Source organism: Wyeomyia smithii, chromosome 1, assembly GCF_029784165.1.
Source record: "Wyeomyia smithii strain HCP4-BCI-WySm-NY-G18 chromosome 1, ASM2978416v1, whole genome shotgun sequence".
In the NCBI taxonomy this organism is placed as follows: domain Eukaryota; kingdom Metazoa; phylum Arthropoda; class Insecta; order Diptera; family Culicidae; genus Wyeomyia; species Wyeomyia smithii.
Genome location: NC_073694.1, coordinates 203,013,517 through 203,025,782, shown reverse-complemented (window position 1 = coordinate 203,025,782; position 12,266 = coordinate 203,013,517). Strand labels below are relative to the sequence as shown.

Genomic DNA, 12,266 nt, shown 5'->3' with positions numbered 1-12,266 from the left:
ATCCCGTACGCACGCGACCTCACTCTCTCGCGCGCGACGCGCATAATAACCAAATTGCGCTTTTAACTCTCATTCAGGCGCTTTTCTCCGCACCGCTCGTCTTGCCGTACATCACTACCATGGGTTTGTCCTTTAGTATGAAGCCATTGGTAAGCCGTATGGCGCGTTCGATCGGTTTCTCCTTCAGCCGGTCCAAGTCTTCCTCGTAGGCGTACTGGAAGGTGACAAAAGCTTGACCCTTCATCCGACCGCTCTGCATTAGCTTGATGTCGATTTCGCGCGCCGCGTCCTTCAACTGGAAGCGATAGAAGATTCGCTGCAGGTCCTGTTCGGTGACCGTTTTGGCGAGGTTTTTGATGTACAGCTTGTTGGATGGAACGCCCGGTGTGTAGTTCTTGAACACATGCAACTCGTTCAGCTGATCAGCCGGAATGCGGTTCGCCTTCAGCTCTTGCTCGGATATGATAGAGGGCGAATCCGAGTCGGGTGGGATTGGTTCTGGTTCCGGGTGGTTTTCTAACTGTTCGACCATTGGCTGTGGAGTGGGAGCCTTTTGAACAGGTTTCAACTTTTCCGGTAGACGCATTTTAATGTTTTGCATCTGTTTGATTGCAGGCGGTTGGAAAATTCGGTCAACGTTGTGATGTTTGATGGTGGGTAAATTTTTTTGCACCTCATAAGGTTTGAATCGATTTTTGATTAATCCCAAACGGTGTTTGGACGGCATTTTTGGTGCGGTTTCCTCATCGGATTCCAGTTCTGATTCGCCGTCTGCTAGGCGTGAGTCCGACATCATTGTTAGGTCCGTTTGCTGAGAGGCATCTTTTTTCGTGTTCGCTTCCAACTGTTGACTCCGCTGAAGGTTCTGCGACGTAAATGGTGGCGGCAGGTTCATCCGATTCATGAGATGCAGTACTTGGGTGTAGAATTTGGGCACCGATTCCAACGCAACGCAAATGCTGTCGATAATTTCCCGCGTTGGACGCGGATAGCGATACCGTAGATAAGGCGGCGGGGGTTGACTGAAATCCACAGGATGTACAGCGAGCAAGGCTTTAACAAAGTCACTAACTTTCTGTGTGGATTGTTTTTGAACATCAACCGGAGGTTTCGGAGGATTCACGTCAATTATTTCTCCCTCCTTAGGGTGATAGTAATCCACACTCAAACGTTTGTCCAAAATTTTAAGCTGGTGTAATCGAGACAATACAGTTTTTGCAACCACTTCATCTTGGAGGCTAACTATAGTTGTGATTTTATTCCGACGCTTGAGAAATTTTACACCGCTTATCCCGAAATAAGCCAAAAAAGCACTGATATCACTTTCCTTGAACGAATCCGGAAAATTGCGAATACAAAGCTGTATTTTCGATTCCATTGCGACTGATGCTAGGGCAAGTAACCAAAGCAAGCCAGGAAGCCGGTCAGCTGTTTTGAAGTGGTGAGTTTTGTTTCCGTGCGTTACTATTTGCGTTACAGTGAGAGGAATGTGGGGTTGAACAAACAACAACAATCCTGTGGTTTATGTTGTGGTTAGCTGCTTCATTTCTATCCTGAAAAATTATTAACCAGTAAAACTAGCTTTTCAAAAAATGATGTTAATCAGACAACAAATTGGAACCGTCTATCGATTAACCAGGACGTCCGTGCGATTATGTAACACCGGCTCCAGAGGATCTCGAACGGAGAATGAAGGCGAAAACACCGACCAGGGGAAAAAGTCATCGGAAACAAAGTTGGTACTCCGAACGCAGTTCTTCGAACACGTTTCGCAAAAAGATAAACAAACCTACATCGAAATGGTACGAATCTTCGAAAGCAAAAGTGTCCACCGGAGAAACCACGTAGAATTCATATATGCCGCGCTCAAACATATGGAAGAGTTCGGGGTGCAAAAAGACCTGGAAGTGTACAAAGCATTAATCAACGTGATGCCGAAGGGTAAGTTTATTCCAACCAACATCTTTCAGGCGGAGTTCATGCACTATCCGCGTCAACAGCAGGTCATAATCGATTTGCTAGAACAGATGGAGGATAACGGAGTGATTCCGGATTACGAAATGGAATCGATGTTGATTAACGTTTTCGGAAAGAAGGGGCACCCGGTGCGAAAATACTGGCGAATGATGTATTGGATGCCAAAGTTCAAAAATCTCTCACCATGGCCGTTGCCTAATCCAGTGCCGGATGAGTCTCTAGAACTGGCCAAATTGGCCGTGGAACGTATGTGTTCGGTAGATTTAAAGTCGCAGATTTCGCTGTTCGACACAGCTGAAGTTTCAGATGCATTAGACCAAACGTGGATCGTAAGCGGACAGAGTTCAGAGCAGTCGGAGCTGTTGGCTCGGCACAGCCACAAGCCAGTTTTCATCGAAGGCCCATTTTTGATCTGGCTTCGAAATCGTTCGATTAATTACTACCTGCTGAAGAGCGAATCGAATCCCCCACCACCGAAAAACGATGAAGATTCGGACGGTACTTCATCTCATTATTCCGTCACACAAGTTTGAATTGACTATTTTTTCGTTTGTAGATGTACGAAAAATTTCCCTACCCTTCCTGGGAATTGGAATGACGCACGCAGCGACTCCTGCAAGTAAAATTGCGCTCAAACGTTCCATCCATGAGCAGGAGGATGGGACAATTTTTGCTATTTGCTGTACAGGAACATCCACTAAAGATTCACTGCTGTCCTGGGTTCGGTTATTGGAGAAACACGGCAACCCCTGCCTTGAGCACTTGCCCGTCCTGTTTAAATTCTCCTCTCCTGTTCCGGATCAACTGCTAACGGTAAGCTGTGGCAAAGGTAGTTCAGAAAATGATCAGTCACAGCAAGACAATTCAAAGTTAGGTTCGTAGTATAAAACTTGTTGAAATGAGTAATAAAACCATGTAAATACTATCCCTAATTTTTATTCTATTTCTTACGAACGGTTTTCGAAAACCCGCTTTTTGTCGTTTTGATATTAAAGCAGTGCTTTCTTTCAACGTGAAGTGTGACATTATAAACGAGTTGTAAATGGATTTAAAATCATTCCATTATCGGTTAAGTTGTCCGGTTTATTACTAGCACTTCGCATGATTTCTCGCTAAGATTGATGCAGTTTGAAATTCATTATTCTGTGCAATCAATCGTTAGCTCAGTTCAGGCTTTCCAAATTCTTATGACTTACATGTAACCATACGTTAGTGCGAATGAAAAAATGCAATAATATTTTCTTGTTTGCCGTTGGCAAACGCCTTGTGACAGATGTAAAATACAAATCTCAAACATTCGTATGGTGTGGGTAAAGTAGACAAAAGAAACTAAAAAAATGTCTGTCAGCTGTATTCAGCTCCATTTTTCGACTAATAGAAAAAAGCCTTCTTGAAACTGAAAAAAAACGAAAACCCCTACCAGCGAAACAATTATCGTGTTTCCGGCTTAATCTTGGGAGGATTAAACGAGGTGTACTTGGCTTTTTTGGCCTTTTTAGGTTTGGTGGCCTCCGGCATCAGTAGTGTCCCTGCCGAAGCGGACGGTGATGACGACGACGATGACGTTGAGGCACTCGCTCTAAAGTTCTGCCAACTGTTGACCCGATTTTGCCGAGATTCCTCAAAATTTTTCTGCCACTCCTTCTGATAGTTTCGCTGTTCTTCTTCTTCGATTTCCTGTTCTCGTTTCCGTTTGCGTTCCTCCTGATCGCGAAGATCCAGCTGCTGACGGCGGCGCTCCATGTCGGCGAATAATTTCATCACCATAACGTAGACCGCGTGCTTGTACTTACCGGGGTCGTCCTCCGGTATGATGTCGGATTTACCTTCCCGGCGGAGTTTTTTCCGCTTTTCGGAAATCATCATATCGGTGCGATCTTTCGCTTCCTCGTACACATCAAGGCACCGCTTGCGAGTCAATTCATTCTCCAACGTTTTGTACGCCTTATTGATAACTTCAAACGCTTGTTGGGCGCGATCTTTGTCGTCTTGATTTTTATCCGGATGAACAAGAATCGATAGGCTGCGGTACTTTTTCTTGATCTGCTCAATAGGAGTGTCGGGCTCTAGCTGGAGCACTTCGAAGGGGTTCAGATTAAAGTAGGTGGCACCGGGACGCAGCAGACGTTCGATTTGCTGCGCGGACGTTAGAACCGAGTCGCGTTTCTCGATTTGTTTTACCTACAAACAAACAACGATGGATCACATTCTGCTGCACACCTTTCTGTTGGTGTAACTTTTCACTTACCTCGCTGTAAAAAGCATTGAACCGTTGCTCCTCGCTATTGGAACTATGTGCCATTGTAAACCTCCGCTAGGGATCGCGATTCCCGGGGAAATTGCCCTTTAAAAACTAAAGAAAATGTACTCAAATCACACAGAAAAATGAAAAGCAAAACATCCAGGGCCTGTCTTTATGTTATGTTTGACGTTTACGATGCGAAGCGAACGATATGGTGCTGTCAGTGTGTGTGACTGACAGCTTTTAAAAAATGCCAGCTGACTGAAATTTGAAAAAAAATTCGACACTGAAAGAATTTCATTCGCGACTATACACACTGAAAAAAATCACACGCTAATCCCTAATGCTCTTTACATAAGAATGCCAATAAGCGAACCTAATCATTCTATTATGTCGGCCCATATCGATTTTTATTGATATCCACGGTATTTTCACGTGTTTTGACATTTGACGTGCTTAAGCATTGAATCCTGTGTCGAGGAGGATTGATTTTGGTATGCATGACATAACAAATTGAAGTGTAAAACACTTGATTTTGTGCTGTGAACAGAAACGCAAATATACAGTCGAAATTCGTTGGTTGGAACACGACTGCCACCCAACTAGCGAATCGTGTCCGTTAAGCCTGTAGTACACTCTTTGTCTAATGGTCAAATATTTGACCTTCTGACATAATGGTCAAATTTATTTGACATCATGGTTGTTGTTTGCCCGTGTTTGCCCCATGTTAAAATTGGAGAGTGACAAATAATTATCTTTGACTAAATTTTTATCTGTCAAAAAGTGACAATTATTTGACGCTCGGTTAAAGAGTGTACTACAGGCTTTAGTTGGATGAACTGACAACTGGGCAAATTTTTCAAAGGGGAGCGCCGATTGTTTGTTTTCTTTCTGCTTTGAAACGATTCGTAATTTCATTGCGGTAAATCTATGTCAAAGAAAATGAACTTTGCTCATCTGTCTTGCTGCTGTAGTAAATATTTTATGTATTTGGGCAATACTTTTTCATACAAAAAATCCAACGAGAAGCAAAACGATAAAGCGCAAGCACATCACTCTGCTTCTTGCCTAGAAAATGGAGGATCGCTACGCTGGATATTTCCGGTGAAGGCGTTGAAGAAATAAAGAAATGAAGAAATAAAGAAATAAACCTCTAACACACAAAATGTTGTAAATGTATAACATGTACTTTTCAAATTACGCGATTGATTATGCCAGAGATTATCTGCATGGAGTGTACAGCTAATAGCGCCGAGAAACAAACTTATCAATGCTGAATGAATTAAGCGTAATAACTAAACATGTTTACAATTTTTTACAATACATAATATAATTTTATTTTAGTAATATTTTTTTCACTTTTCGGACCCCTGAGATGCATTCGAATGACGTTGAATTCTGACATTAGAGTGCTTTTTAGTAAAAAAAACACGGTATACAGTAAAAGCTTCTAACAATTGTTGTCATTACCATGTTTCAACAACGTTTTTTGTTGTTGAATCTACCACCGACAATAATTTTACCATGAAAAACATTGTCAGTGACTTCTAAATGTATGGGGAAAATGCCTGAAAAAATGCTGTTAATATACATAACGACCCCCCTTTTTCATGGTAAAAACGGCAAAAACGATGTTTTTTATTGTTCTGGACAATGATATTTCATGTAAAATTGATGTATCTACAATGAAAAACATAGTTAAATTATGGTATAGCTATGTACAATTACAGCAATTTTTAAGGTTTTTTTAAATGTTTTTTTAATATTTTTTTTTATCTCATCACACACAGAAAAGTTAGCAGACGCTGTTAGCTCTTCAAGAGCTAAGTCGTGCCTGCAAACGCGACACAACAACAGAAGGTGCTCCGTAGGGCTAAATTTTTTCGAACTAATTTCTATTATTAGCAACGGCTTTTACCCGTTAACATTCAAGTTAACGGGTAAAAGCCGTTGTTAAAAATAGAAATTAGTTCGAAGCAATGAATGCTGGTGTTTGTTATTCATCGATTTTTTAACAACGTAATGACTATTAATATTAATATTTTATGAAGAAAAATTTGCATTTTCAATTATTCAAAAGTCGGGAGTTAATTTGACGCTTAATTATCCTTTTATGCACATCAAAAGAAGATTATCTTTTCAGGGATAACGATTGTCAATCGCTGGCCTGGACTGATTGAACTGTAGTCAAACACCGAGAGATTTCGATAACGGCCAAAATCTATAAATATATGAGCAAATCTCGCCAAACATGTGAAAAGGGCCCATGTGCCATATGTAACAAGCCAAATTTTCTCGTTTTTTGATCTATACAAGCGAAATCTGCTCTTACCAATAAGATTTATTGATAAAAGAATTTACTCTTAATCAAACAATCTTATTTGTACGAGTAGATTAAGCTTGTATTCATTGAAAAACGTGAAATTGTGGCTTGTTTACATATGGCACTTGGGCCCTTTTCACATGTTCAGCGAGAAATGAGGTTTGAATTTCGAAGTGTTGGGTAATCGAGAAATAATGAATTGATATTTTGGTAAGAACGTTTCACCAACTAGAAACACAACATTGCGATGGCAGATCACCTAGCGTGACTGTTATCGAATGATGTAAATCTGCTCCAATTTTAAACCAATAAAAATATGTTCCAACAAAAGAGAAAAAGTTATAGAAGAGAGTACTTAATCAGTATCTTATTCTAACTCTTACATTTCGTTCCTCCAAGTTTTAACATATCAGGGTACCGAAAGTTGGTACTTTAGTTTGCTGAACTTAGAAATTTGATTTCTGTAGAGTTATCGATTTTTCCATTCCTTTCCCAGATTTTTTTTTTTTTTGACTTACTAATACGAAAGATTTTTAACCATTTTATTTTCTCGAGAGTTACCAAGTAATTTATATTAATTACATTACTACAGAGCAAACTTATTTACTAAATTCTACGATTAAGGGGTATGGGTTATAAATTTTGAAGCAGATTTCTTGGCTAAAATTGGTGACTCAGATTTTCTTACCATGACAAAAATACTAATTAATCAAGTCTCTAAATAGATGTTGAGTAAATTATGAATTGACATGGTTATTTACTCCAGTGTGGCATACAAAACTCTGCGCCCGAATGAAATTTCCGCAAGTCTGGCGCTACTGTTTTCATGCGACAACAAAACAAAAACACCAGCTTAATGTTGTCATCAACAAAAAAGTGAAAAGTATAGTGCGATTATTTTCCTTTCAAACGGGAAAAAATTAAGGTTGCCACGGTTTAGTTCAATCCAATGGAGAACGACGAACCCGTCGACGATGGTTCGAATGATCCAGCTCCGAGTGAACAACCGGCGCTGGCTGTAGTAGTTAGTCCTGCCTCTCCTGCGCAAGAAGTATCCGAGCGAGATCAGGGCCACAACGAACGGTTAAGTCGGATGCGATTTGTCCAGCCGGCCCTGGAAGAAGATTACGAGCACGACGTCGAGGGTCCGATCGTGGAAGAGGCTGATGATGATGATGACGAACTACCCGAAGAGGATCAAGACGCGTTAACATTCGATGATAATAGCTCGGAAAATGGGTTGGATGATTCGGATGCGGACCGACTATTTGACGATTATATCAACAATCGGGGACAACATCAATCGACGGCAGCGGAAATCTATAATACTGAGCTTCCGACCGAGCACGCTGTAAGTAACCTCGAAGTTGTCATCATATTTAAGATCTAATTATGGGTTCCATTCGCAGTATCTTGGTAAGCTGGAACGTGTGGAAGGAGTGGACTACTTAGAGCCAGGCAAAATTTACCGTCTTCCGATTTGCAGTCATAACTCTATCGTTTTCCCTGGCGAAATAGTTCCGATGATACTCAATGTGGCCACCCTAAACTGCAACGATCCATCGGATGGAGTGAAGTTTGGACTGGTCTTTCGAACCACGTTCGCGGATAATTTCATCTACGGTGTAACATGTCAGGTGTTCGAACGTGGCGACCACGATGCGAATGGATCTATCGTGCTCAAAACGGTTGCTCAGCAGAGGTTCCACACGGTGCGTCATTTGCCTGGTCGGCGGGCGGATGTTCTAATTCTGCCGGAAATATTACTGCCTGATCCACTGCTGAGCAGTTGTTCGAACTTGATGAAGCGACACGCCGTTAGCAATGACAAGCAACACGCGCGTCGTTTCAAAGCGTTTCTGTCGCATGCGATGACCTGGCCAAAATTTGTTTACGACCAGTACGGAACCGAGGAAGTACTGAGTAAGGTCGACCGGTATCTTGCATTTCTGAAGATAACCTCCGTTCCTAGTGATCCGGTCAAGTTGTCCTTCTGGCTAGCGCGGAATATTCCCATCGACGAACGTGACCGAAAGTTGATCTATCAGGCTAATGCTGTCATCAGTAGAATGTTAGTCATCAATAAATCGTTGGATCATGTAAGTCTGAGGGACCACTGTCGCGGTTTAACTCCTGCTGACGCTTTGCTTTTGTTCCAGATGTGCTATTTCCTATGCAAACGCTGCGATAATGAAGTTGGAAGCTACAATGATATATTCGCCATGAGTAAGCAAGGTGTCCAGACCAGTTACTGCAATCCTTCCGGTTTTGTTCATGAAACTTTGACCATTTACAAAACGAAGGAAAACTCGACTTTTAGTGTGGATCGCCCGACAACCGAATTCAGCTGGTTTCCAGGATATGCCTGGCAAATTACGGTGAGTTTTGGTGATTGTTGTTTAGTTGTTTTCAATAATATCTCTACTTTGTTTAGTTGTGTGCCAACTGCCGAGAGCATTTGGGGTGGAAGTTTGTGGCCACCAAAAAGAACTATCTTCCGACTAGCTTCTACGGTCTATCTGGCAATAACATTAAGGTAAAGTCGGTTAACCGAGTGGTCGCCGCTGTCGATGAGGACGATGAACACGGTTCCACTGAACGGATTACAGCGGAAAGAGATAATTCCGACACGGATGACGAGTTTGGTGCCGTGTATGAGATAATCGACATGGATGCGGACGATGAGGGACGCGAGAATCTGATCGACCCCTTCGAACCGGAAGGCGGCGTCGCTATCGAAGACGAAGGAATTGTCGATGAAACGGAAAGGGACGAGCTTGCGGACGATGACCGATTCCAGGATGCTGTAGAGTGAATTCACTGACTTGAAGAATTATTCAATTACACATCTTGCTGCAAGGAAAGAGCAGGATTTTTTTCTGTTTTGGTTCGAGTTGTGCTTATACACTAATACGCATTAAACACTAAGGTATTTTGTTTCAACGGTCGGTGTTGCTCGCTGTTCCGAAATCCGAATGAACGACATCTTAGTAAAACAAAATCGTTTAACATCAATTCACACTGGAAAAGGTTCAAACACCAGCCAAATGTTACACAATTAGAAATTTTCTACTGGGTAAAGTTATTAGGATATTATTGATTTTTTTATTTGCAGATGAAACATACATTACTTTTTGAAAGTGTAAGGATTTGTTTAATTAAAATAAGATTATCGTTTAATTTTTTATTTTTAGCCTCTACATTTCTCCGTTTTTACAGTCTTTATCAATTGTTTGCAAGTTTCTAAAATAAAATTTGATATATTTTCTGTTATTATTTATCTATTATTCGTAGCTATTTTCAAGCGGTCTCTTAGAATACTATCCAACAAAAATCGGATTTTAATTGAGATATCTACAAGATTCTCTCTAATGTTTTATGCGTTTTATTGCGTTTTCGAGTAAAAAAAATCATATTTTAACTTTCACAGATTGTAAGATAATTGTGTGTAAGATAATTTTTTGCTAGAAATTTTTCAATTTTTTATTTGTTTATTACCGTGCAGCGCCCCTATTCCGTGCACCTTGAAGTATAATATTTTAACACAATCCAGCACAAGATTTACTTTAACACAAACAGCAATCACCTCAAGGGATAATGCAATTAGATTAAAGATTTTTTTTTCACACAACATTGATTTAACACGGCACAATTAGATTGGAGATATCATTCTGCATCTCTTCTGTTTTTATGCAACTACGTTTTCGGAAAAAAAACTTTCAGTTTCGATTGAAAATAATGTCGTTGTGTATAACATTGCATTTTTATACGTTTGAATCACCAAATGCAGACGTCAACCTCCTGCTTGAATTGTTGGATATCTGATTTGGCTCTCATTTCCATGTACAATTTAATATCATCGGCATACATCAATACTTTAAGACGATTGAACACAAGGGTAACATCACCAACAAAATGAAAAACAAAGGGTCCTAATGGAAGCCTTGGGGGACTCTAGAAGTCATTTTAACTAGTACAGAACAGTGGCGTTTGAACCTAGCAGTTTGTGTTCTATTCGTCAAATAATAATCAATCCATTTAAGCAAGTCTAACTCAAACCATAGCTTTTTGAGTTTAAAAATTAGCGTGGGAATATCTTCTCTATCAAAAGATTACTAAAATCCGCGGAATTTTCCGTACTTAAGAGATAGATTGAAAAGCCAAAACGAAGGTTCCACGAAAGCTGAAGTTACAACAAGTAGAACAAGTGAGAGTGGATTTCCATTTGGGATGCATCCACTCCTTTCAGAATTGCGAGGAATCCTCGAAGAAATCCTCCAAGAAATTGTTGCACAGTTTTTGTTTTACAAAAACGTTATTTATTTGTTCATGTAAGTGCGAGAAGTACTCACAGTCCCTCATTATGAGGCCAAAAAAGCCAAATTGGGCTCAAAATCGCCGAACAGTGCTAAAGGCCAGAAAAGACTGAGCTCAGATTCGACGAAAAGTTCTTCTACTGGCTAGAAAATCCAAAATAGAAAATGATCCCAAATTGAGCGCAGAGTCAATGAAAAATGCTTTAATGGTCAAAATAGAAGATTATCCTAGTTACTTACTTACTTCAGCAGCAGCCTAGAACCGTTGTGGCTCGGCTATAATGCAGCAGTTTGCCGTCTATAAATCAAAAATTTCTTCCACTCTCCTCGGTCCTGGGCAACTCGTCGCCAATTTTCAAGGGGTCTCGATACTCAAAAATCTGCTTCGACCTGGTCAAGACTGCCAGCACGTTGGGCCCCTCTGTTTATGATACCAGTGGGGTTCTTGAGGAGAATCGGTTCTACCGCACTGTCGTCCAACATCCTTGCGAAATGTCCGGCCTATCGAAGCCTCCTGACTTTCATCGGGTGCACAATGTGAAACTCTCCTAGCAGTGCCTGCAGCTCGTGATTTATACGCCTGTGCCACTTTCTGCCTTCGGTTGTACTTCACCAAATATCGTCCGCAACACTATCCGTTTTAAATACGGCCTATGCCAGTGCGCATGTCCACCGTGAGCAGCGTCACGGTTTCAAATCCATAGAGAACTACTGGTCTAATTTGGGTTTCGTACACCGTCAGTTTCGAGCGGCGCATTATGCGGCTTGATCGAAGCGTCCTGCGAATGCTAAAGTAGACCTCATTTCCAGCTTTAATACGTCGTTGGATCTTTCTACTTGTGTCATAGGCGTATTCAGAGGGGGGGGTCGTTCCCCCTCCCTAGTTTTTGACATTAGCGCAGAATTTTCTTTTCATTACCTCTGTGTTTATTACATCTGTGTAAAGCAGCGGTTCTCAACCTGGGGTACGCGTACCCCTGGGGGTACTCGAAAGCCTTCAGGGGGTACGCGAAAGAAAAATCAGTAATGGCGGACAAAGTAATTTTTCTCTCAAATACTTCATTTGTTTTTCAATCTTGCTTTTAAAACGTGACTGTAGCAATCAACGAAACCATAGTTTAATTTGAAACCTAAACAAGACCTAACGCAACATGATCTATCACTACTCTCTCCCACTCTGCGAAAACATTCCAAGCCAGGGGGTACGATCGATATGAAAAATATCGCCAAGGGGTACGCGAACAAAAAAAGGTTGAGAACCGCTGGTGTAAAGTATCAGCCAAATAAAAAATAATTGATTGAAATGCTTGTTGCATGGAATTGCACAGGTTTTTCAGTTGATCCACCAAGGACAAAAAGTACCGGGCAAATCCGCCTGCATCAACTAGCTTGGAGAACTGGAACCGAG

General features: G+C 41.1%; 4 protein-coding genes across 4 annotated transcripts; 2 read left to right on the top strand and 2 right to left on the bottom strand.

Annotated features, from left to right (window-relative positions):
• Positions 1–62: 62 nt before the first annotated feature.
• Positions 63–1,416, bottom strand: LOC129723709 (uncharacterized). Its single transcript, XM_055678088.1, has one exon. The coding sequence runs from the start codon at positions 1,376–1,378 to the stop codon at positions 74–76; it is 1,305 nt and encodes a 434-aa protein (XP_055534063.1). The 5' UTR covers positions 1,379–1,416; the 3' UTR covers positions 63–73.
• Positions 1,417–1,482: 66 nt separating this feature from the next.
• LOC129723718 (evolutionarily conserved signaling intermediate in Toll pathway, mitochondrial) lies at positions 1,483–2,901 on the top strand. Its single transcript, XM_055678100.1, has 2 exons — positions 1,483–2,475; positions 2,534–2,901. Exons 1-2 carry the CDS (start codon positions 1,593–1,595, stop codon positions 2,857–2,859), a joined length of 1,209 nt encoding a protein of 402 aa, XP_055534075.1. The 5' UTR covers positions 1,483–1,592; the 3' UTR covers positions 2,860–2,901.
• A 119-nt stretch (positions 2,902–3,020) lies between these two features.
• LOC129723725 (dnaJ homolog subfamily C member 8) lies at positions 3,021–4,409 on the bottom strand. The gene is made up of 2 exons (XM_055678114.1): positions 4,226–4,409; positions 3,021–4,158 (listed from the first exon to the last, which is right to left on the bottom strand). The coding sequence occupies exons 1-2, from the start codon at positions 4,277–4,279 to the stop codon at positions 3,409–3,411; spliced, it is 804 nt and encodes a 267-aa protein (XP_055534089.1). The 5' UTR covers positions 4,280–4,409; the 3' UTR covers positions 3,021–3,408.
• A 2,952-nt stretch (positions 4,410–7,361) lies between these two features.
• Positions 7,362–9,485, top strand: LOC129723688 (protein cereblon-like). The gene is made up of 4 exons (XM_055678051.1): positions 7,362–7,893; positions 7,952–8,641; positions 8,702–8,920; positions 8,977–9,485. Exons 1-4 carry the CDS (start codon positions 7,492–7,494, stop codon positions 9,355–9,357), a joined length of 1,692 nt encoding a protein of 563 aa, XP_055534026.1. The 5' UTR covers positions 7,362–7,491; the 3' UTR covers positions 9,358–9,485.
• The last annotated feature ends 2,781 nt before the right edge of the window (positions 9,486–12,266 follow it).

Bases quoted from the DNA above. Each gene is read 5' to 3' on its own strand.
- LOC129723688 (XM_055678051.1), top strand. From the start codon at position 7,492: ATGGAGAACGACGAACCCGTCGACGATGGTTCGAATGATCCAGCTCCG. The intron at 8,642-8,701 runs GTAAGTCTGAGG...CTTTTGTTCCAG, and splicing joins TCAATAAATCGTTGGATCAT to ATGTGCTATTTCCTATGCAA. The intron at 8,921-8,976 runs GTGAGTTTTGGT...TACTTTGTTTAG, and splicing joins GATATGCCTGGCAAATTACG to TTGTGTGCCAACTGCCGAGA.
- LOC129723725 (XM_055678114.1), bottom strand. From the start codon at position 4,279: ATGGCACATAGTTCCAATAGCGAGGAGCAACGGTTCAATGCTTTTTAC. The intron at 4,159-4,225 runs GTAAGTGAAAAG...GTTTGTTTGTAG, and splicing joins TCAATGCTTTTTACAGCGAG to GTAAAACAAATCGAGAAACG.
- LOC129723718 (XM_055678100.1), top strand. From the start codon at position 1,593: ATGATGTTAATCAGACAACAAATTGGAACCGTCTATCGATTAACCAGG. The intron at 2,476-2,533 runs GTACTTCATCTC...TTTCGTTTGTAG, and splicing joins AAACGATGAAGATTCGGACG to ATGTACGAAAAATTTCCCTA.
- LOC129723709 (XM_055678088.1), bottom strand. From the start codon at position 1,378: ATGGAATCGAAAATACAGCTTTGTATTCGCAATTTTCCGGATTCGTTC.